This window comes from Platichthys flesus, chromosome 7 (genome assembly GCF_949316205.1).
Source record: "Platichthys flesus chromosome 7, fPlaFle2.1, whole genome shotgun sequence".
Classification (NCBI taxonomy): Eukaryota; Metazoa; Chordata; class Actinopteri; order Pleuronectiformes; family Pleuronectidae; genus Platichthys; species Platichthys flesus.
Window position 1 is genome coordinate 20,258,743 of NC_084951.1, and position 22,282 is coordinate 20,281,024.

General features: G+C 43.5%; 3 protein-coding genes across 3 annotated transcripts; 1 reads left to right on the forward strand and 2 right to left on the reverse strand.

The window, feature by feature from the left end:
• Positions 1-133: 133 nt before the first annotated feature.
• Positions 134-10,531, reverse strand: wu:fl23c11 (uncharacterized). The gene is given in 17 exon segments (XM_062392526.1): positions 134-835; positions 837-1,600; positions 1,831-1,869; positions 1,951-2,046; positions 2,245-2,293; positions 2,376-2,423; positions 2,622-2,842; positions 2,933-2,990; positions 3,075-3,137; positions 3,248-3,381; positions 3,532-3,573; positions 3,672-3,783; positions 4,266-4,366; positions 4,487-4,594; positions 8,646-8,780; positions 8,878-8,905; positions 10,172-10,531. Coding segments are annotated over 17 exon segments (2,217 nt in total). The 5' UTR covers positions 10,328-10,531; the 3' UTR covers positions 134-772.
• LOC133957096 (uncharacterized) lies at positions 5,477-8,037 on the forward strand. The gene is made up of 4 exons (XM_062392527.1): positions 5,477-5,570; positions 6,202-6,347; positions 6,590-6,858; positions 7,027-8,037. Exons 3-4 carry the CDS (start codon positions 6,726-6,728, stop codon positions 7,494-7,496), a joined length of 603 nt encoding a protein of 200 aa, XP_062248511.1. The 5' UTR covers positions 5,477-5,570; positions 6,202-6,347; positions 6,590-6,725; the 3' UTR covers positions 7,497-8,037.
• A 1,864-nt stretch (positions 10,532-12,395) lies between the features above and the next one.
• On the reverse strand, positions 12,396-20,044 carry LOC133957099 (uncharacterized). Its single transcript, XM_062392532.1, has 17 exons — positions 19,809-20,044; positions 19,275-19,293; positions 19,042-19,152; positions 18,793-18,881; positions 18,573-18,656; positions 18,370-18,472; positions 16,806-16,942; positions 16,628-16,696; positions 16,470-16,536; positions 15,387-15,568; positions 15,247-15,294; positions 15,118-15,163; positions 14,868-15,019; positions 14,714-14,782; positions 14,564-14,615; positions 14,297-14,404; positions 12,396-14,143 (listed from the first exon to the last, which is right to left on the reverse strand). Exons 1-17 carry the CDS (start codon positions 19,884-19,886, stop codon positions 13,224-13,226), a joined length of 2,334 nt encoding a protein of 777 aa, XP_062248516.1. The 5' UTR covers positions 19,887-20,044; the 3' UTR covers positions 12,396-13,223.
• Positions 20,045-22,282: the final 2,238 nt, after the last annotated feature.

Here is a 22,282-nt window from a genome sequence, read left to right on the forward strand (position 1 = left end):
TCTCCTCCTCCTCCGCTCCTCTCATGTCATCCTGATGATGCATTGAAGCACATGACTAATGATGGGGTTCACATGTTAACAGATGATACAGGACAACAGGTCTCATTGACTGATTCAAGAATTCTCTCATGAATCGTTTCAACTTTTAAAACATTTTATTACAAACTGAGTAAAATATTTTTAAATAAAGGCAAACAGTGATATTTCTAGAGTGTTACAACACAGGGATACTGGAGGTCACATCCTATTGAATGTAGAGCAGTAGGCTTGTGATTTGTGTGTTAATTTGTCTGAAAACAATATTTGTTTCAAATACAATTCTCAAATGTTAATGCCATGTAATTACAGCTTCTCGCCAGCGGGGGCAGCTGCAGCTACCTCAGCACACCTCCCAGGTTTCTTGCATTTTCATTAACATTTAACACAGCACAGTGCAACACACAGTTTGTGTCTCTTAGGGATTTAATGCATTAGCATTCAGAAGCATCGATAGTAGTTAATAAGCTCACTCAGAGGTAACGTTTGTGAATTAGGCTTCTTTCCCCACAGACCATTTAGTGATGATTCATTCATCTTTTTCTGAGTGAATTCTCTTAGTGTTGATTTTTAATGTTATTCACTTTAATTTCTCTGGAGCAGCAACAATAACAACTGAGTCTCTGTCTGCTTCCAAACACGTGCAGGAAGCTCTTCTCCCCCTGAGGCTCTGACCAGCAAATGGAAACAATGATATCCATGAGTCTCTGTGAATATTATTTCAGGTTCTTTCAAGTCATGACTGGCTGCTGATCATGGGACGTCCTGTCCTGCTGTCAGACCCATTCCACTTCACTCGTCTTGGGGCTTGTGTCTGGGCTGGAGGGAGGCGTAATAAGACATGGCTGCAACGGCACCATTTCTCCAGACTCTCCAAGCCCACCACAGCTCTGGGACATCCCTGCAAAGCGTAATATTGTTGTCCCTGTTGTGAACCCGGACAGGCCTCTCGCCAGAGCTCGGGATGCCACCCTGAGGCCGCCTGCCCTCTTCCGTCTGGCCGAGGGAGTGGCCATTTGCCGAGCTCCGGCCAGCTCAGTCAGAAAGCCCAGGCTCTGGGAGGGGAGGCTGTAGACGTGGAGGCCACGAAAGAGTTCTGGTAGAGGCCATGCAACACCTTGAGTCTCTGTGGGAAGTGATTCAAACTGAACCAACATGAACCGCTCCCCCGCGCGGCCCTGTAGATAGTCTGCTAGAATGCAGCTAAACGAAGCACTGAACACATCCACACAGGGAGAGGAAGCAGGGTTGCTTCTCCCTGCCTCCTCTTCCTCCCCGTATCTATTTCTCTCCCAGCTCTGGGCTCCCCATTCTTCCGCCTTTATCCGGGCGGCCTGGGTTAGAACCAGCACCACTTTGCCTCCCTGCCGCTTGAGTCGGTCCAGTCTCGAATGGAGCCAAGGGACGGGGCCCAGGACGCTGAGCTCAGCCTGGCTCCACAGGTCCAGAGACACACTGAAGCCCAGGGCGTGGAGAGACGAGCCCAGGTGACACATCAGCCCCGGCAGAGCCTGGTTGCCATCGGGGGGGTACAGCAGCACCACATGACCACCACCCACTGCACCTGACACAGAGGAGGATTAAAACCTTCAAGGTCAAAAGAAAAGTTTGACATTTCAAGACGTACAGTTTGCTTGTTTGCTTTCTGGATCGATGCTTCTCTCAAATACTAAAACAGCAGCAACTGATAGGAATCAGTCTTTAATAGAAGTGATACTTTAAACACAAAAACATTAATCATATTTCAGTTAAAACTTAAACATAAAGAGGGGTGTAGAAAAAAGTTGCGCCGACCTTTCACTTCGTCCTCTTTCAACCATCGCCATACGTAGCCTAAAGGAAAAACAAAGTCCACATTGAGGTCTTCTGATGAGGAGCTATTAATGTTTAATGACCTACAAATATTTAACTGACCTTTCAGAACCCCTTGTATGAAATAGGCTCCGAGTATGGCCAAACACATCAGCAGTAATCCGATGAGCAGCGGCAGGCTCCATTTCCATCGAGATGCTGGAGAAAGGAATGAATTATAAAGCACATTCTTTCTCAAGCACATTAAACAGGGACCGCAAAGGATTTCATCACCGGAGAGCGCCCAGTGTTTGATCACTTATCTACCACATAAGAATAAAGAAATGTGGTTTGTTTGATAAGGGTTAAACATTAACGTCACTAAATCTGGGCCTGAACAGTAATTCATTCTCTTACTTGCAAATGGACACTGGGGTGAGTGCGTCTCCATCCCATGTATCTTTATCTAAAAAGAAGTAAAGGTGTTAGAGGGAGCACGGCATTTATATTCAATATGCATAATATTAAAAAAGTAGGTCAAGTATCACCTGGACACAAAGCAGCGGGTGTGATGACACATTGAACTCTCCTGTTTTCTGTGAAGCAAATTAATCATTATATAAATTAAGAAAACCATTGACAAGTCTCTCAGGCCCTTCACTCCCATTGAATTCAATCAAGCTGCACCAAATTGTACCATCATTTAGAAATCGTATTAAAATGCAACGTAAAAAGAAAGTGATAAAATAAAAACAGAACGAGTCATCATGTTGTTTTCCCTGGTGTGTCTTTACCCAGTGTCTGTAGCGCGTGGCCTTCCAGCCCGCGTGTGCGTGGTTGTGCAGCCGCTGCCTGGAGCCGGCCACCTCCTCACACACCGACAGCTCTCTCTTGCACAGCCACACCTCTGCCTCCAGTCTGCAGGGGGCAGTCACGTTCCAGCTCAGCCCTGTGCCACCCCCCTGGAACTCCTCCAGAGACACAGACACGTTGTGCTGCATTCTTTCAAGTGTGTCTGGAATAAAAGGAAAATAGAATAAAAGGTGTGTTTTGATAAACGCTGATGAAAAAAAAAAGGATTCTGAAAGTTGAAGCCCTTCTTTACCATTTTGGTTTTTGAAAGGACAGAATTCTCTCCGAAGTGGTTTTCCCTTCCACCAAACCTGAAAGCACATTTGTTCTGTATTATCTTCAAATATAAATATCTGTAGTGAGTTTTTCTATTGCTTATAACACATGTATGCTACCTGGAAGCACAGACACGGGGTGATAAAGTTTGAAGGTACTTCCATTTCTCTCTCGCCTTTGGGCTGCAGGGGTCAGAAAAGTTCACACAGGTTCATACAGACGCTAACACTATTCATATCGACTCGTCGGACTGATTTGAATCCATCGTATGGATAATTCAGCACAGACTCACCCATGCAAGAATCTCTCCGGGTATTTCGTTCCACATCCTCTGATACATGAGATCCTCTCGTCTGGCATTAGCGTTTTCCAGGTGGAGGAGGAGCACGTTTGTCCTGGGATCCGTCTCAGCCCGGAGTCTGGGAGCTGAGGCAGGGACAAGTCACACTTCAATCCCCACTGAGGTTTCACAGGTGACTTTCTACATGTGTGTGTGTTTGCCAGCACTGACTCCCATGCATGACTCATCAGTGTGTGCATAATACACGCATGCAGTTTTCCGACAGTATCTCTTACCATCGCAGTCCTTCACATGCGCCTCCAGGTTCATGGAACAAACTGAAAAACATTGGGGGGGGATTGGCTGTTCAATCAAAAATCCCTCAAATGACTCAATTCAGCGCTGGCTTTGCTTTCATTGCAGCAACTGACCTCACCTTCCTCCAAAGATGGGATACTGATATTTTGGACGTTGTGCGTTCCCTTGGAATGTGCGTAGACCTGCACCACAACGGGACTGTCAAACCTCACCGCCTCGGTCAACAGCAGCTGGAGACACAAAGAGGAATTCTGGTATTATTTAACCTGGGCCCTATGGTTGTTAATGCAGGTGTGTAAATCCATGACACTTACAAAGACCTTTGGAATTGGTTGAGTAGTTCAACAGTGGCAATAATTTACTCTTATTCCCTTTTATCTTACTTTTATAGCAGCCACGTTATATGGGACAGCATTTGACTCTGCTGCCTATGAGAGTGAGGGTGTAGTTTAAAAAGGAACAGAAGTAATGAGATGTGAACTACTGGGTCACGGTCACATGGCTTTCATAGTGCGGCCATACGAGCCAGAAGCCAGTCAGAGCCTCAGGTTCGGCTTTTAACACTTTTAGGGATTAAAAGGCTGAAACAGCTGCCGACGCCAAGGTGCAACTGAAGATTATTGTTTTCATAACAACGTCTAACAGAGCGTGGAGGAGCCAACAGAAGCAACGTGACAAGATAATTCATTCCCGAGTGTCTGGTATCATCTACCTCGTGTGTGGACTGAGGAGAAGCGGAGAGGCTCAGTTTGAACTTCAGCGTCTTCCAGATCTCGCTGTGGCCTGGAGAGCTGAGACACACTTTCACCAGAGCTGAAACACACAGTGGAGGAGCAGGAGAGAAATGAAGTGTAATTGGTTGTTTTTTTAATTAAGAAAGTAAGATTAAATGTGTGACTTTGTGTGTTTTGGGTTGAGCATTTCGTTTCATACCTGTTGGTTGGAGGAGCACGTTCTGACCACTTCCCTCCGTCTTGGAGAGACTGAATGACTCCTCTTCATCGCCGTGTTCCCCGGACTCCTCAGAAACCTGCTCAGCAGCTGTAGAGGCATCGCAACCACAGGAAGTAAGACAGCATTTAACGCAATTGTTCAAAACTACGACAGCTGAAAAGTTGGCGGGGGAGCAAGGACTAGGCGACAGCAGGAATTTTCAGGAAATTATTTAAATCTTTAAATCTACATTTATAATCACTGGATCTGGAGGTTTTATCATCATTTCATACACTCCTTTATCTGGATCTACTCCAAAATATGAAGGTGTTTTCCCTGATGCATCCTTTGTCTTCTTCTGTGGTAATCAGCTAAACCCTCAAATCCAATTTTAGCGTTCTCCTGTTATCATTCAAACAAAGCAATCATTCGTGCGTAAGGGACTCTCAGGGGCCATAAGACTTTTAAACTCCTCTCCGTGACATATCTGCATATTTGCACTTTTGTTGTTTTATTTTCTCCTCAGTTGTTTATATATATTTAGATATACACACATTATTTTCTTATTTTTTAATTTTGATATTCCATTTTATTCTATTTTATACTATTTCTATCTTATTTTATTGTATAGGTTGTAATTACTTGAGCATTGTTAGAAGAAAGCCGGAGACTCAAGCATTTCACTGCCAGCGACTGCTTAATGTTATTGTTGTGCATTTGACAATAAAAATGTTGAATCTTGAATCTTGAATCTTGAAACGTTCAGCTGACACACCCAACATGAGGTATCCTGTTGGTTGGGCAATTTTGAATGACTCCGGGTATGTTTCCAGGGGACCCAAAAAAGCCATGAACCTTCCTGTAGCTCAATGCTTTGTGAGTGATGTCTGCTGTATTGTATTTGCATGTGTTTTGACTTTTTGCAGCGCTTGTGCTGTCAAGTTGAGTGGCAGCGCATTGAGCTCTCTCCACCATAGATATATATAAAGACTAGATGTCTTCCGGCGGAGTCTAGAACGTCATCACTGGCGGCCATCTTGCCACAGGCAGGCTTTCTGGAAGGATCTGTGGTACCTGAGGGAGGGTCAGTGATCTGCTCAAACACTTATACTCTTATCTCTCTGAAATCTTGACGGATTTACAAATGGTTTGGTTTCTTACAAACGTTATTAATGTGGTTATAGTTCTGGATGCTTGAACATGTTGAAATCGCAGCTTTTCTCTCCGAAAAACGACTTAATCGTGCAGCTTAGTTGTGTACCACGGCTAGGCTAGGCTAGTACCGGGTAATTTTATATTTATAGGAGAGGCAGAATTGTTCTTTCTTTTCAATATAACTTAAGCTGCACATGATTTAACTGAGGTTTCACATGATTTCAAATTGCGTTGTTTTTTAAAAAACATCTTGCATTATGATTTCTAGAGGAAATTGCTGACTTTATTGACAGTGGACCCCCCATCTGTCTTTGACTCATATCCCCAGGCCTCAATTCTGTGTTACATTTAAGGTCAGGGATGCAAACTAGTCAGTTTTAACCCCCCCCCCCCCCATGGCAATGAAGTGAATTGTTTGAAATGTGGATTTGTGTCTGCCTTGAGAAGTGCTGCACTGGGAGCATTCACTATTTTCAGCCTATACTATTTGTTTGCATCCCTGCTTTCTTGTGTCCTGTTTTGGCAGAATCATCATAGTAATACAATATTTGCTTTTGAAGGTTCCTCTCTGTCCTGGGCTACATCATAAACATTGACACGTTGCTGGCGATGGTTCCTGTGCTGATTGAAGGACAGCGATATGTCTTGACCTACAGATTCAGCAAGGACCACTTGGAACTGCTCTTTAACTCCATCAGAGCATCCGGTAGTGTTCATAAATTTTATTTACCAACCGCAACACTTGGTGACACAAAGCTTATATTGTTTTCAGTTGGTTGGTCCATATGTTTTTTTTTTCTGAATTGTTTGATAATGTCATTCAACTTAATTTATTTGGAAAGATCATTCAGGGGTGGCTAGTTTTTTTTTTTTTAAGCATCAAACATTTTATATTATATCATATATTGAATATCTGTGTAATATACTTGTATATCTTGTTTTTTTAAGGTGGCTGGAATAACAACCCTAATGCCAGCCAGTTCAAGTAGTTGTTAAACCATGCCGAGGCAATGTGACAGCGCAGGATGAGACAGAGTCCCTACCAGCGGTCATCGACACCTCTACAAGCCTATCGGCTGTAGATATGTCCTTTGCAGCAGGAGGAGAAGAAGATCTTCCATCCCCGTTTGCTGACATTCCTGCCCTAGTACATGACCACAGCTACCTTCCCATCCGCTTCGATGGTCTTGTGGACAACGCTCTTGTGTACATTTCCGGTAAAGGCTGACTGAATGTCAATTTTGCCTATAACCGATAGAGCCAATAGTCAAATCTGTGGGAAAACAATCTGACGATAGTCCAAAAAGAGAAATGTCCCCTTTATTTCTCCACGCTTATTATTTATTATTATAAGTTATGATATTATTATCCAACTCAAATTTCAGGACTTGGTGTGCGACGGGCTCTGAAGAAGCTGTCCTGTGATGTCTGCCGTGCCAGCCTGGTGACAGAGGCTGCATCTGCCATCAAGGACCAGAGCTACCACCTGTTGTCTCTAAGAAACAATGGAGGCCTGGTGATTCCATCAGAGGGCACAGTGAAGGTCGTCAGGGCAGCAGAGTGGGTCATTCGCCAGGCGTCATCGAGTTTCGGACGATCACGGCCCATCAAACTGCTGGAGGTCATGTACATTGTACGGAAGAGGATCGGGTCAGAGGATGTGTTTGTGCTTGGGGAGCACATCGTCGACACGCAGTATGGCATAGACAGCCACCACCAAACGCTGCTGACATTAGTTGTGTCAGTGTTTTTTAAAATAAGGCTACACCACATCGCTAAAATTACTACACTGAACTTACAGAGCAACAACATGCGACAGCAGCTGAATAAAACAGTCCTTTTCAAAGGGCATTAGCCAAATGTTACCACGGTTTTACCACGTCTCAGTCAGACAGGAAATAGAAAAAATAATGTTCACAAACTTGATGCGACTCACCTAAGAATCACCATTATCATATCATATCAGCGTTTTAGGCATATATCACCAGCCTCTTCAGAGGTTAGTAAATATTATAGATTTTCAATTGATTTCACTGTTTTTTTTGTAATTTGTTATGTCGGTCCTCCATCTGTATACCTCCGAAGTAGTCTAGTTCTCTCTAGAGGGTGGGAATTTTCAACATGCAGCATTTCTTTATGTATATTTGTAAATGGAAATCTTACACCTTTTTTTTACTGCAAATAAATGTCACTTTTATAAAAAGAATGTTACTAATATAATACAATAATTTGAATTATTACTTGTTTAAACTAAACATGTGATAATTCAAATTATTGTATTATATTAGTAATATTGCTATTATAAACGTATACATATATCTCATGTTGCCATTGTGTATGTTGAGTTTAAGTAGCCTATATATTGATTTAACATAAAAACCTTGTGCATGTGTGTATTTATTGCCCCTATCTGTTCTGTTTAATGATATTTCCATATGAAAACCCATGGTTATAATTATAATTAATCATAAGAATACATCTCATTTGTAGAGGGAAATCTTGTACCTATTTTTAAGGACATTATTCTATTTTTTAGAACATAACATAATTACTAATAAGTATGGAGTGTCATAACTACATCTCCAGCATTTATAACAAACTAATCCGTTTAAAAATCGGTTGAAAATTGAGCAAGTTATAGTTAATTAAAAAGTACATGTTCCACTACCAACACAATGTTGTGGCTGAGCGAGCAGCCTGTGGCAAGATGGCCGCCATGTGCGGACGTTCGACTCCATTGGCTGGCAACGCGGACGAGACATCTAGTGTTTATATATATCTATGCTCTCCACCACCGTGTGTTTGAGGAGGTTTGATTGAAAGCGTTGCAAAATACGAAAATATGAAAATCAACATCTCCTGCCCTCAGAGTGGAAGACACACTCTTTAATAAAGATAAAGGAAGAAAAAACACATAATCCAGTCGTTTTTGCGAAATCCTGCTAACAAACCGACAAACCGATTTGAACATTACTTCCTCGGACATGATTCCTGACACACTCACCTATGATCGTGATGAGGATTTGCAGGCAGGGTTCACAGTCCTGTGCATCCGAGCAGCACAGCATCACTTTCAGCTGCGTGTGTGTAACGTCCACAGCGTCATTGGGATCAGGCAAGGCAGCAGAGAACTGAGACACTGACGACACAGAGATGTTTGTCTGTTTTAGACACACTACTACACACGTTGTGTCTGGTGTCAGGTTGACATGCACTTGTGTTGATTGTGTTGTTACCTGAGTTCACGTGGCAGTCCTGCAAACCCTGGAGAAAGACGAGATGCTGATGAGTGTGAGTAACAAAGCCCCCTTCAGCCATATAGTATCAGACAAGGGGTTGGGTTGTACAGTTAATAACAGACTCCTATACATTTTAATTTCAATTTCAATCTCCTACTAGAATGGAGCCAATTGCACATTCTGAAACTATATAATCTCGTCTGAATCTGCATTATCTCAGCAATAAAGGATTAAGTATCAATAGATTAGTTATTTCAGGTTAAGCCTGATGTTCTTCATCAAGATCTGTTAATTATTACCTGAGGAATTTTTGAAAATGTCCACTGAAAAAAAACAAGGTAATGGCTTTGAGTCTGTTCTTTCATTACCTCAGCGGAGGAGGTTCTGTGTTCACCTGTGTTTGTTAGGTTTGTTATTTCGGAAGAAGATCATTAACTAGTGGACGGTTCACAGCGAAACTTGAATCAAGGATATTGTGTGTTAGTTTCATGTTGTTTTGGTTTTGACATGTCTGGTCTGTTTGTTTTATTCTATACAGCAACAAAAATGAACATTTGGATTATATTAATAATAATAGGTTGTCTATGAACTTTAGAAGAAGTACAATAAATCACTTTTATTCTGTATTTTTATTCTGGGTCTTGCGTTATATGTCTTTGTGTGCTGTTTTGTTGTGGTTGTTTGTTGTAATATGTACTGTTCTGAAGCTGCTGTAGCACTTTGGCCCCAAAACAATTTCCCTATGGAACAATAAAAGTATATTTGAGTATTTGAGTTAATGTATGACCTCGACGAGGGCAGGGTTGTTCTCTGGACAGTCCTTCACACTGTGCTGCTGTGTTTGGAGGATTTCTCGCCCTGCTCTGAAACAAAGATTCAACTCAGCCCTCCCTGGAAACTGAGCGGGGGAGTAGAGTGTCCTGCTGGAGCTCAGTGGTAAATAAGTAATGGGCATTAAACTCTGATCTCTCTCTTGTTTCTCTGTGTTGTTTCTCCTGATGCAGCACAAACACCCTCAACCTGCACATTCAGTTCTATTATCATCCTCTTCATGCACGAACTGGATTTTCAACTATGAACAATAATACAACAACTTGCAAACAGGATTTCCACTTGGCTTTTCTGTGTTGACTCGTTAACGTCAGGTTTGAAGATATAATAGCTGGTGACCTGATTAAACAAACAGTTAGCATCAGGTGTGTGAGGTGTGTGCCTGTTGGAGCCATAAACTAAGAGTCACCCCCCAGCCATGGCACCGAGAAGCCTTTCGATCATCATGGGGACTTGTTACCTCGCTACACGTGAGCCCCGGTGGGTCCTGCTCCATCATCTCCAGCTCTCCCGCGGACACCAGCAGCCCGAGGCGCAGCTGGAGCAGCAGCAGGAGCACAGAGGGAAACCGTGGCCCCCGGAGGAGGAGGCGGAGGAGGCGCAGCGCGGAGGCCATGGCTTGGAGAGCGGAGCGGCCGCGCGCTTTGCACCGGGAGGTTCTGTCCGACGCACGTCTCTTGTCCCCGCAGCTGGAGTCAGTTCATCCCGGAGACAAAGAGAGGAGACCGTAGAAACCAGTGGATCCACCCCGAAGCTCAGCTGAGGCATGACAGCTCCGACTTCCTCCGGGAGACGAGTGAACTCAGCTCGGCTCTCGACCGCAAAGGGCTCCTGTGAATGAGTGACAGGTGGGCGGGACTGCACCGGTGAATCATAACTAATTGAAGCACAATGCTCTCCTTTGTAACAGAGGTTCGAAGCCTGATTACTCATTGGTTTGATTAGGAACGTAGAAGTGCGTCAGATCAACTTTATATAGATTATCTCTGTAAAGATTACGGTAAAATAACAGCAACATTTCACTATATTTAGCTCGTTAATGTTTTTAAAAAGCTGTGTGTATTTTAGATGGTGAATTTAAATTGAATTATTAAATTAAATTGTCAAATTTAGATTCAACATTTAGATTCAATATTTATATTTAATATTTAGGTGTAATATTTCAAGATTTGGATTTAACATTTAGATTCAAAATTTAGATTTTACAATTAGATTTGGATGTAACACTTAGATGCAATATATATATTTCGATTTTAACATTGAGGTTTAACATTGAACAGTGAGATTTAGATTCAATATTTCAATTTGCATTTAATATTTACATTTAGATTTAACATTGTGAGCAAGTTTAAATTAAAAATCACAAAGGTTATCCCAAAAAATTATCTCATATTGAAAAAATACATAAACTAGAATGTCATACCTCTGCCAACAGTCGGCTTCAATGCATCAATCACCTAACAGACGCTCAGTGTCCTGGATCTGCCCCTTTGTCTGCACCTGTGTCAAACATTTGACTTTTTCTTTCCTGGCTCACGTCCCATCTTTCCAACAAGTTTCATGGAAACCCCTCCAGTAGACTTCGCCTCGCCCTTCCAAACAAAGAACCAAAGCAACCAACCAACAGACTAATGGACACGAATGAAACACACAACCTCCTTGGGCAAAGAAAAACTGCAGCTTTTATTTGTATAAAATCTTTTTTCTTCCTATTGTGCGACTGTAATCTTGTATCAATACGGCTCGTTGTCACTCTGTGTAATCAGCACCTTGAATTTACGTTGTGTCTGCTAGTTTAGTGAAGGTGTGAGATGTGTGCAGGTGTCACATCAGAGTAGGACGCTGTCCTGACATGTGAAAATAACCGTCTCTCCAAACACTGAGTTCAGGACATGGTGTGGAGTTGAGAAACAATCCGCCTCCTGATTAATCCTGTCGAGCAGGTCTTCCCTGCATTTCAGGTGAAAAATGTGGTTATACACATGCTGAATAACCACATTCAGTAACACACAAACCTTTTGTCTCAGTCGGTTTGTTAATTAAGAGATTGCTTTTTTTTTAAATACAGATGCCATACACACATGTTTAATGCCACCAGCGGTAGTCTCTTAAAGCTTAGAATCTGATTCAAGGATGATGAACAAATCTTTCTTCAAGGGACCGTTGAACTAAGAAGGCCTCCCGTCTGGGAAAGTATCCCCATCATGGTTTTCTTGCTCTAACGTTTTTCAGGGGAATGTCTGAGCGTTATATTTTCCGTTGATCATATTTGAATAATACTGTTGTAACTCTGGATAGCGCGGGGGTGCAGAGCTGGCCTCCCAGCAAGTTCAACTCCGGGGAACTTTCTGTGTTTGCATGTCTGCCGACGGTAGACATGCAAACTTTGGGGTAAAATGAATTAGTGATTTTCAATTGACCTAAGTTGAGAATGGTTGTTGTCTCTGAATGTTTGCCCTGTGATTCGTTGCCTTTTGTGATAGTGCTGAAAGTAACATGTTGCAGCTGATCACCCCTCACCTCTCTTGTCATAAAAACTCAAAAGGTGTTTTTATGATATGGTAGGTTTGGGCTTCTGTACAAAAAAAGAAGATGGCCTACGTGGAGAGGACCCGCTCCTGATGTAAATATTAAGAATTAAATAAAAAGGAACCATTCTACAGTTAAAAAAACAACAATTCATATCATTTAGATGAAACACACAAGTGAAAACATCACATGGATTATTTTTAATTCAATTTCTGCCAATAGATCCTTTTCACCTTAATCTCACACACTGGACCTTACAGGATAAGCAGCAGAGATAATGATGGGATGGTCTTCTCTGTATCTCTCTGCAGACAGCCAAGCCTTTGAGGCAACACATATTTTTCAACAATGTTTTTATGAATGAGCGAGGTGCCTGATTTACACTCTGTGCTAGAAAACAAGGAGGCAGCATGTGCTCAAATATTTAATTATCGGGCTGCACACGAACAGCGCCACATAAATCCCTCTAAAGGCAATAGTAACAGACCTGTAATGGTAAAGTATGTAACAAAATAAATAGTTTAAAAAGATTTGACACATGACTTAAAGTAGACACGACTCAGTACAAGCAGAAATGCATTGGACAGCTTTCGCTCATTATATTGGTTAGGAACATGCAAATCTGCAGGTGCCTGTTAACAGAAGTCACACAGTTAGACATCTGTTCCCTCATCCACAAGCTCTAGAAGACACAGAGGTATGATTTGCAAACAGATTTCCATATCGTGCTGAGAGGAGAGAGGCGTTTCTCACATGTCATTCGGGAAAGCAACATAAAGGGTCCCTGTCAGAGGCCGGCTGCCCGAGACATGATGGAGCATTTAACGTTTCGCAATATGCAAAAACATGTCACAAGAACAATGTTCTAGTGAGTGACGGGCCCTGAGGTGTTCCCGACGTGACGGCAGCTCCTGTTTCTCTTGTGCGTCTCGTGTGTCCAGCAGAACAAAGGTCTGTCCCAGTAAGACGCGTGGAACTTGAGATTAAAGCCTCTCTGCTGTCCAAGGTGACCCCTGAAGAGGCTCCTGTTCTGGGGCAGTTTCTTGTCTCCCCACGTCGGCAGCCGGAGACACCTTGGCCCTGTTTTGTGTCTTTTCTGAAGTATTTTTCTGCGATGATGTGACAGTCTGCGTTTTGACTCCTTGCGTCGGCTGCAGCAGTGTTTGCAGCCGGTGGGCCAGCTGTCGTGCCAGCCATATCGACTGCACTTTAGAAAAGAGTCTGGGCCAACAGTGGCCCTTCGATGTGCTCTCTCTCTGCATCCCTCCCAGCTCCTGTATCAAACCCCTGAAGTCCTGGGGTAAGCAGTACCGAGGGACGTCTCTGAGGGATTTTGGGATGTCCCTGCTTTGGCAGAAACCCTGAAAATAGACAATGGCAACTCCTTGCCCTCTGCACTGCTGCAGCGACCCCTGCAGGCAGGCCAGAGCACCTGTAAACACTGGGGCTATCACTGAGCAGGCTTCCCTCTGTGGGTATAAGTCTTTTACACAATCTTCTTTTCTTGCAGCTCTCTCCTTCTTCTTTTTGCCTTTTCCCAACCTTCTTCCATTTATTTCATAATCCTCTTGCTTATCTGCTCCTTTTTCTCTCTTTATCTTGTTCTTATCCACGTTTTCTCTCGCTTTCCATTTCTCGTAGGTGGTCTTTGCCTCGGGGCTCCAGATAATAAGCACTCTTCCTTGAGCCTTGCGCATTCTTTCCCACTGGCCGTACAGCCAGGGGAGAGGACCCACATCGGCCACTCCGGTCCTGGCCCCGGTCTGTGTGGCCCACAGAGCCATGTGCACGGTGGCCTTTAGCTCCCCCTGCAGAACTGAGGCTAACGCGCACACAGCAGAGACGTGGGCTGACTGCTCGGATGAGCACACCAGCAGCACTTCCTTCTGGATCCAGAGCCAGCCTGGAGGAAGATGGGAAAAGTGGAGAATTTCAATGCATTTCTAGAAGGTTAACATCAAGCACAGAACTCCACAGGAAAGGATTTTAAATGTGAAGATGGAGCCATGAAATGAACCAGAGCCTTGACCTTGTGCTTAGTGTGAAGTGAACCAACCTGCAGCTCCGCTTCTCTTGAGACGGTGGATGAAAAATCCCAACAAAGCAAAACTAAACACGAGTATCAGAGCTGCCATCACATACAGGCCACGTCTACTGCGCCCGTCTGTGGAAGGAAAAGAAAGTCATTAGATCTGTTTACTTTGGAGGAGCAGCGTGTGCAAACAGGCAGCCGTGCAGGACGTCATACACACAATTGTACATATGTCAGTACATTGGGGCTTGTGTGAGAACTCGTGTGTGTAAACATCTTCAGCACACTTACAGTCTGGGCACAGAATTCTTCTTCCGTGAAGAGCAGGACGTGACTGCCACACCTGCAGGGAAACAGAGCAAAGCAGGAGTAAGACAGTTGATTCTGAACACGGTGGATTCACTTTCTGTCACCCTGTCCAAGTGGCCGTGTGAACTTCACCTGGACACACGGCGCCTGCACGAGAAAGTGAGGAGGCAGTTCTAGCTCGGTCTCTGCAGCCCCCCCCTCCTGTGAAGTGGAGTAGAAAAGTCACAGATTTACTCACACTAACATTAAATCCACACTTTAATCCCCTCTCTCAGAAAATACTTACCATTGTTAGTGTGTGCTCCGGGCCAAGGGGGGAACATCCCATCTCGTTCATGACACAGAATTGAATCGAGAACGTTGCTGGAGCCGAAGAGGTGAGATATACAAACACACTCTGTTTGCCTGATCCAATATTCACCTCCCATGAGGATATATCTGTAAAAGCCGAGAAGAAGAGGGCATCAAGATAAATAGGAACAGACTGACTTTTTTATTACCCCCCCCCCCTCCCTCCAAAGGAATGTTTGACTCACCAGCCTGGAAAGGACAAGAGATATTGTGGCTGCCTTGTAGAGAAAACTGCAAAAATGAAATACAAATAATATGAATCTGCAATGAACGTAAAGCAAATGGGCATGTTTTTAAACGTAGCTGATTCTCACCCGCACACACATCCTAGGGTGTTTGTCCACGGTGGATGTGTTATACGTCTGTCAGGGGGGGAGACACAAGGGGAGTTTAAGAATACTAGTATCTACTGGGAATCTATCAGCAGCACCAGCAGCGGCCTCGACAAACGTACCAGGGTCGGTCCGTCCTTGTGTCCTCGGAGTGTGGAGTTGAGCACGGGGACGCACAGGTGCTCGTGTTGCCTCCAGCAGAGGAGGGCGGAGATGTTCATGGAGCTGACGGGACACTCGTAGCTCCACTTCAGATCTGACCCGTGCAGGGCGACTTGAGACGAGCGCCACACGTCTTCCACATCTGGTGAGGACGCAATATGTTAGTAATGAAGTCATAAAATAATAATAATAACTTAATTCATATAGCAACTGTCAGAACAGAGTTGACAGAGTGCTCTAATAGATGAAGTATTCACAGGAGCAAATCGAAACCCAGAATAATATCAAGATATAATATCAAGATATTAAAGAAATACAAACGTCTATTAAAACCAGTAAGATGAAGAGTTGCTGTGCTGGGAACTAGTTGGAGGGGAGAGACAGTGAAGGGAGGAACAGTCGCGTCTTGAGTATATGAATATGAATATGAATATGTTAACAGATTTTAATTTACCTGACTGAATAATATGAACTGATGTCAACATGTCACTTCCATCAATTTACAATAAAAAACATATCCAAGTAATTCATAGAGCAACATCATGCTGAATGGGCTTGAATGGGAATCCCCCCCTCAGATACTTCAAGAAGACTTTCTTAAGCAAGCGGGACTGTTTCTGAAAAGGTAAGTTACACACTGAGCTTTTTCAAACGTCATTTTTCAGTTTTGTATGAACCACAAAGTTCCCTTCACCTTGACTCACATTCAAACCAAAACCATCAGCATGGATAGACACCACTAGGGGTCACTAGGTTAACACTGTTCATCTCCTGGTTTGTTTGGACAAATGTTGCTGTAAACATGATGACATAATGGATGAGGTTTTTATTCCACTGTTACCGACCACACTGAAATGTCATCAAACACCTTCGCTCCTATGATTTGGGATTTTCTATGAGTGGTGCAGCTTGATTGAATTTAATGTGACTGTTCAGCCTTGGGAATCCCCCAAGCTCTGTTTCACATGGAAATAAAAGTATTTAAAGTAAACTAGAACTAGTTTTCAGTCTGATTCTGACTCCAGTCCTCTGTGAACACTCACCATCGAGGGCCTTGTTTTGAAAAGGACACTGCTTTTCTCGCCGGGCGTCCGTGTGCGTGTAATATACCTGTGGATGCAGGCAAGTCATGAAAACAGACTGATTCAACACACAAAAACTATTTCTTCCTGTTTAAACTGCGTGCATGAAGCTCAGGTACCTGGACGCACACGCAGGGCAGCAGGTAGGGGATGTGAAGAACAGCTGATCGAGACTGAGACGGATCAATCTGAAGAAAAACAACACACACATTCAACAACAACAATATTGCACATTGTCTTCACTGTGTCCGAACACACATGAGTGTATCTGCAGAGGACTGAACCACTGAGACTTACAGTGAGCTGCGGTGAATGTGACCAGCGATTGCCACTCAGGTAGCACCACCTGGTGTGCACCTTCTCTCCCTGCTCCACCGTCACAGTGATGGACTTCACCGACCGATTCACAGTCAGACCGAACTGTGGCACTGGATCTACGTCACACACAGACAGGATGTGATGATGATCATGTTCTGGTTGATTCAAACAGGAAGCATGTTGCCGGGGAAAATTGTTTTGTCCTGTATTTGTCACGATTTCTACATTTCTTAGAATTTTACATCATTTAGAAGTGTTAACTGATATATTAGTGGTTCCTCTTCGCAGTAAAGCCATGGATCAACAGACAACTAACGATTATTACCTCCGTCAAGGAGGTTATGTTTCCATCAGTGTTTGTTTGTTAGTTCGTCGTTTGTTTGTTTGTTTGTTAACTACTGGAGCGATTAACACAGAACCCGGAGGAATGTGGTCTGTGTCAAAGAAGAACCCATTCAATGTGAATCCAGATCCTTGGACAGATCCAGGAACCCCCCCCCCCCCCTTTCTTTAACACTGCGAGAAGTAAACTTTTGTAAATTTTCGTTGATTCCTGAATGAAAAGTGAAAGTTGATAGCAAAAGTCCGAGACATTTAAGGACTTGGCATCGGGACTGGGGAGTGTGTTTAATTTGGCCTGGATCTAGTGGATTTAAATGTGGTGTGAAGGGTAGTCAGTAGCTGTGTGGCAACAAAAAGGACTAGAAATCTGTAACTAACATGTTTAGCTGTTAAAGTTCTGGAGTTACAAGTCACGTTTCTATTCTCTGATTTCCAAGCAGCTTTGCGATGGACGTCCATCATGATATCTACGGAAAATCCAATTAAATCAATAGATATTATTTATCAGCTTTAGAAAGACGATGTGTGATGTTGACTGATCAGCTTTATCTGTCAGAGTCCTTCACTCCATCAGTCACAGGGAACAGCTTCTCAATGTTTTGATGAGCATGAATAACTGAGTCTCATATAAGATCTCAACCTAGACAAGTCGCCAAGTCAGTTAATGGTTGTTGTTCTTCCTGCGGCAGCTGACATGCTCATGATGTTACTGAGAAACGATGACATAACAGCCTCTCAGCAATATGTAAATCCGAGAGAAAAACTATACTTCTGTGCTTCCTCTTGGCACCGTTCCCAGCCTTAGGGAAATCTGTGAGGTGGGGGGGGGGGGGGGGGACTTTGACCAATCACAGGGCAGTGCAGAGAGAAGGCAGTGCTACTCGTGTGTGCATGACGCTTCCGTGGAAAAGCCTTTCCTGAATCAACGGGGTAAAATCCAACAGGAAGAGGTCACGGCTTCAGCAGGAGCAACAACTGCTTACACTGCAAAACCAGCCTGATTACTGAATCAAGGGAAAAGGAGTTGAGACGATAAACGCGAGGACTCGTGTCGGCCACTTGTCAACACCGGAGAGGACAAATGTCACAAGTCTTACCGGCTGTTCAGTGAGGACAGAATAAGGGGGAATATGTGGAAAAAGCAAAAGAGAGAAAGACAATATTAAATAAGGCCTGATGCCAGATATGAGAAGGACCTCACCTGGCACCGTGTAGCTGACATTGCAGCTTGTTGACTTTGTGCTGAAGGACACAGACACAACCCTCCCTGCATGGGCCTCAACACAATCGTATACAAGCTCCCACTGAAACAAACACACACCCACACACACACACAACATCAATCACTATCTTCAGAAAATCATCCCCAGTTTTTTTAAAAGCCAGAAAAGAAACTGCTCTTACCAGTGTCAAACTGGTATTGCTCTGTTCATCTACTCCTCGCTCACAGCAGACTTTGGTTACGCCTCTAGGTCCTTTATTGCCGCACTAAGACAAAGAGATAAGAGAGAAAAGAGAAATGCTATCATTGAATTCCACTCAGTTTGCCACCATGACCGAGTTGTCTCTTTGACATTGTTGTGCATATGCAGCGTTTCTGGGGACAGATGCAAACAACACCCACCTCAGGTTTGTGTTTCCGTGTCTTCATGGGTCGGATTACCTCCTTTGCATTTCGTGGTGAGAGAATCCGAATCAGGGCCTTGCTGAAGTCTGGAGGAAAACAAGAGGGACATACCTTTCAATATTTGAAAATCTGACCTGCAACAATACAAGCTGATAAAATGTATGGAGGATCATGTGTGTGTAAGTGTGTGTACGAGATAGCTGAATGGACTTTGGGCTGTAAGACGCATATGGTTTGACTTTGTACCATCAGCCTTCATCCAAACACGGAGGGTCACACATTCAGAGTACATATTCCCTCGGCTCTGGGTCAGGGCCAGCGGGGTCAGTGTGGCAGGGCAGTGTCCCTCAACATAGTCTGTAACACACACACACACACACACACACACACACACACAGACACACACAGAGCAGCATTAGTGTAGCAGCACACACGTCTTCCACATGTCGTCAATGAAATGTAAAGAGAAAATAACTTACCACCATTTCTATTTCCCTTCTACAGTAAAGACAAGAAACAAAGAAGAGGACAGTTTTAGAAAATACATCAAACATTCACTGAGGAGAAAGTTCTAACAGCAGGGCCGGCCTCAAATCTAGATTTGAACCAAGATAAGGCAAAAAATATCAAACATTGTTTTATTTAAAAATAATAAAAATCAGTCCGAATATCAATAATTACTGCAATAAATTTAAATGATTTCTTTTTAGAGGGATGTTACTCCCAGGTGCAAGTTGATAAACACTTTACAAACCTGAGGTATATCAGTTATATGTTATCCCTCCTCAAAACATATTGATAGGCCTACATATTGATGAGAAATATATTGATAAAATTATTAATATCGTGTTATTGCCCAACCCAACTTGTCCAAATGCATAGTTACGTCAAGGCTACATGTGTCTTGTTGTAGAGGTGATTATTAAATATAACTACAGTGATGCTGACCTCATTCGTACTGTACTGACCTGTCTGTATATTGTGTATATGTGAATCTGTCTGAAAGAACCCACCCGACACGTCTTGGTACATTCCAGATGCAGAGGAAACATCAGGGCGCTGATAAACGCCAGCGCGGTGCCAAGACGCATCTTTTACGCACAGACAGGGATTTGGTCAGGAGTCATGGTGCCGTGTCCTCACGGAGACTTCGCTGGTTCGCGCGTCAATGTCGCTGGTTCGCTCACGAGCAAAATCAAACTGCGTCGAGTCTCTCCTTCCATAAACACACACACTGACAGAGACACGCACAAACAGAGACACACAGCTCACGAGGGGAGGAACACAAACAACCGCTGCGCAGTGACGCTGCGCTCTCGGGAGGTTTATCAGCGACCCCGTGTGGCCGGTACTCTGCCTCCGCCTCGGGCAGCCACAGGAGGAGAAAGGACAGGACACACATCTCTGCGTCAAGCCTGATTTTTTTTATTAGAGGGCACTTGTGTGTTGACGCCCACCCTGACGGTAAACAGCACTGAGGGACCTTTGACCAACATATACATAGGTCTGGTTCTTGTATAACCCCCCTGCTTGTAGACATGTTCACTATACATGTATTATAATATTTCATGTTTTCTTGATTTGTATTTGTCCTCCGAGAAGCATTTTTTGACGGCTGTTTTAAAAGGTATTATTATTTTTTAGTATAGGGGACGGTAATTCGGTGCAGATCCAGATACTGATCCAGATCCAGTGAACGTAAATGTGGTTCATAAGGGGATTGTTGGGCCTTGGAAGGACTTGTGCTCTACTAAGTGCCGTTCTAGTTTTAACAACATCAACTCACCAGGACTTTTTCTCACTGATCAAAGAAAGAGGCCGAAAAGGGAAAACAGATGAATCCGAATGCATTAAAATACAGAGTACTTGTGTGTTCTCCTCTGTAGGAAGAGGAGCCCCCCTCTAGCTCAGGTCACGTTACATGTTGGGTTAATGAGTATAAACAGTCATCTGGGATTTAAATGTTGTTTTGAAGACATTTCTGTGCAGCTCTCGTTTCCCAGGATGTCTCTCTTGCTGGGAAACACATGTTTTGTGATGTAGGTATTAAGTTCAAAGCTCCAAAGTGTCTCAGCCTCACAAAGCAGCATGACTGTAGACTAATGTCCTTAAACCCATTCACCATCCACAGAGCCAGGCTGCAGTTAATGCTTTCCTCTGGAAGAAGATGCATGTAAATATAAAAAAGAACACCAGGGTCTGCGCTCTGTCTAATTATATATAAACTGTGGGCTGTTGACCTTCAGTAAGACCCTGAAGAATACTTACAGTGTGTACAGTTCATCTAAACATTTCTCGGCTTTGTTTGCCCGAGGGTCTATGACTAAAAGGCTGAGGGCTGATTGATGGTTGTTTTAGTTTTCCCTCCGTTTGTCCTTCACCACTTAGTTCACAAACAAAACAGATAAAGACAGAAAATGAGCCAGTCAAGCTGCACTAACCATCATGTTCTCATAGATATCAGTTCCTCAAATGTCTCTGATTTTCTTCATCAGGATCCATTCATGATTCTTTGGGCGAACAGTAATATTATCTACTGTCTTGCACATTGTGAAACATGCTCTGTTTCACAATGTGCAAGACAGTAAATAATTCTGGATCCACTATAAAATATAAAGTGTTCTTCCCTGACCCATAATGCGTCCTTCCACTAAGTTTCATGGTGATCTGTCTGGTTGCTTACAGACAGGCAAGCCGACCAACAGGGGTGAAAACACAGGTTAGTTGCTCTGTGGGAGTTATGAATTGCCCTTCAGATAAAGACACACAGAGACATAAAAGATGGCATCGCTTCAAATTAGGTCATTTAGGCTGATTCCAAAATGATGTGATATGTGGTTTAAATCCACCAGTAAATACCATCACTTCAAGCTGGCTCATCAGATTTGAGAGTTAACAGCTAGAACAAAAAAACAGACACCATATCTCTACAACACCTCAAGTGTTTGCCACATACTGTCGAAACCACCGACTGATGCTTATCTGTCTTTTCCACCCAATTGCTGAGCGTCGGGCCGGAAGCGAGGCGCCGTCACTTGGGTTGCAGATCAACACCTTGTGGTGGGTGGGTGTTCCACTTGGGTGGGGGATCTTCAACGTGTGTGGAAAGGCTGATCTGTAAATCCTCGTATGAACCATGTCGCCTGGCCGGCAGAACCGGTTTACACTGAGTCGGTTCTTCATAAACAAAATACTGCGAGGCGCCATGAAACCTGCAGATCCGGTGAGAGGGATGCACAGAGCCTGAGTGTAACTCTGCAACAGCTTCCACACACACACAAACACACACATACACTGAAGTCATCGTCTTACATGTTCAGCACAGTAAACGTCTGAGCTGAGCACATGACCCATTTGTTGTAACTCAACTCTCTTTGTTACGGGGAAACATGCAAGTTGATCACGCTGTAGGAGCCAGAACTTGGTTAAAGAAGGATATTATTATTATCTTGTTAATTACGCTTTAAGATGCAATGGATTTGTATTT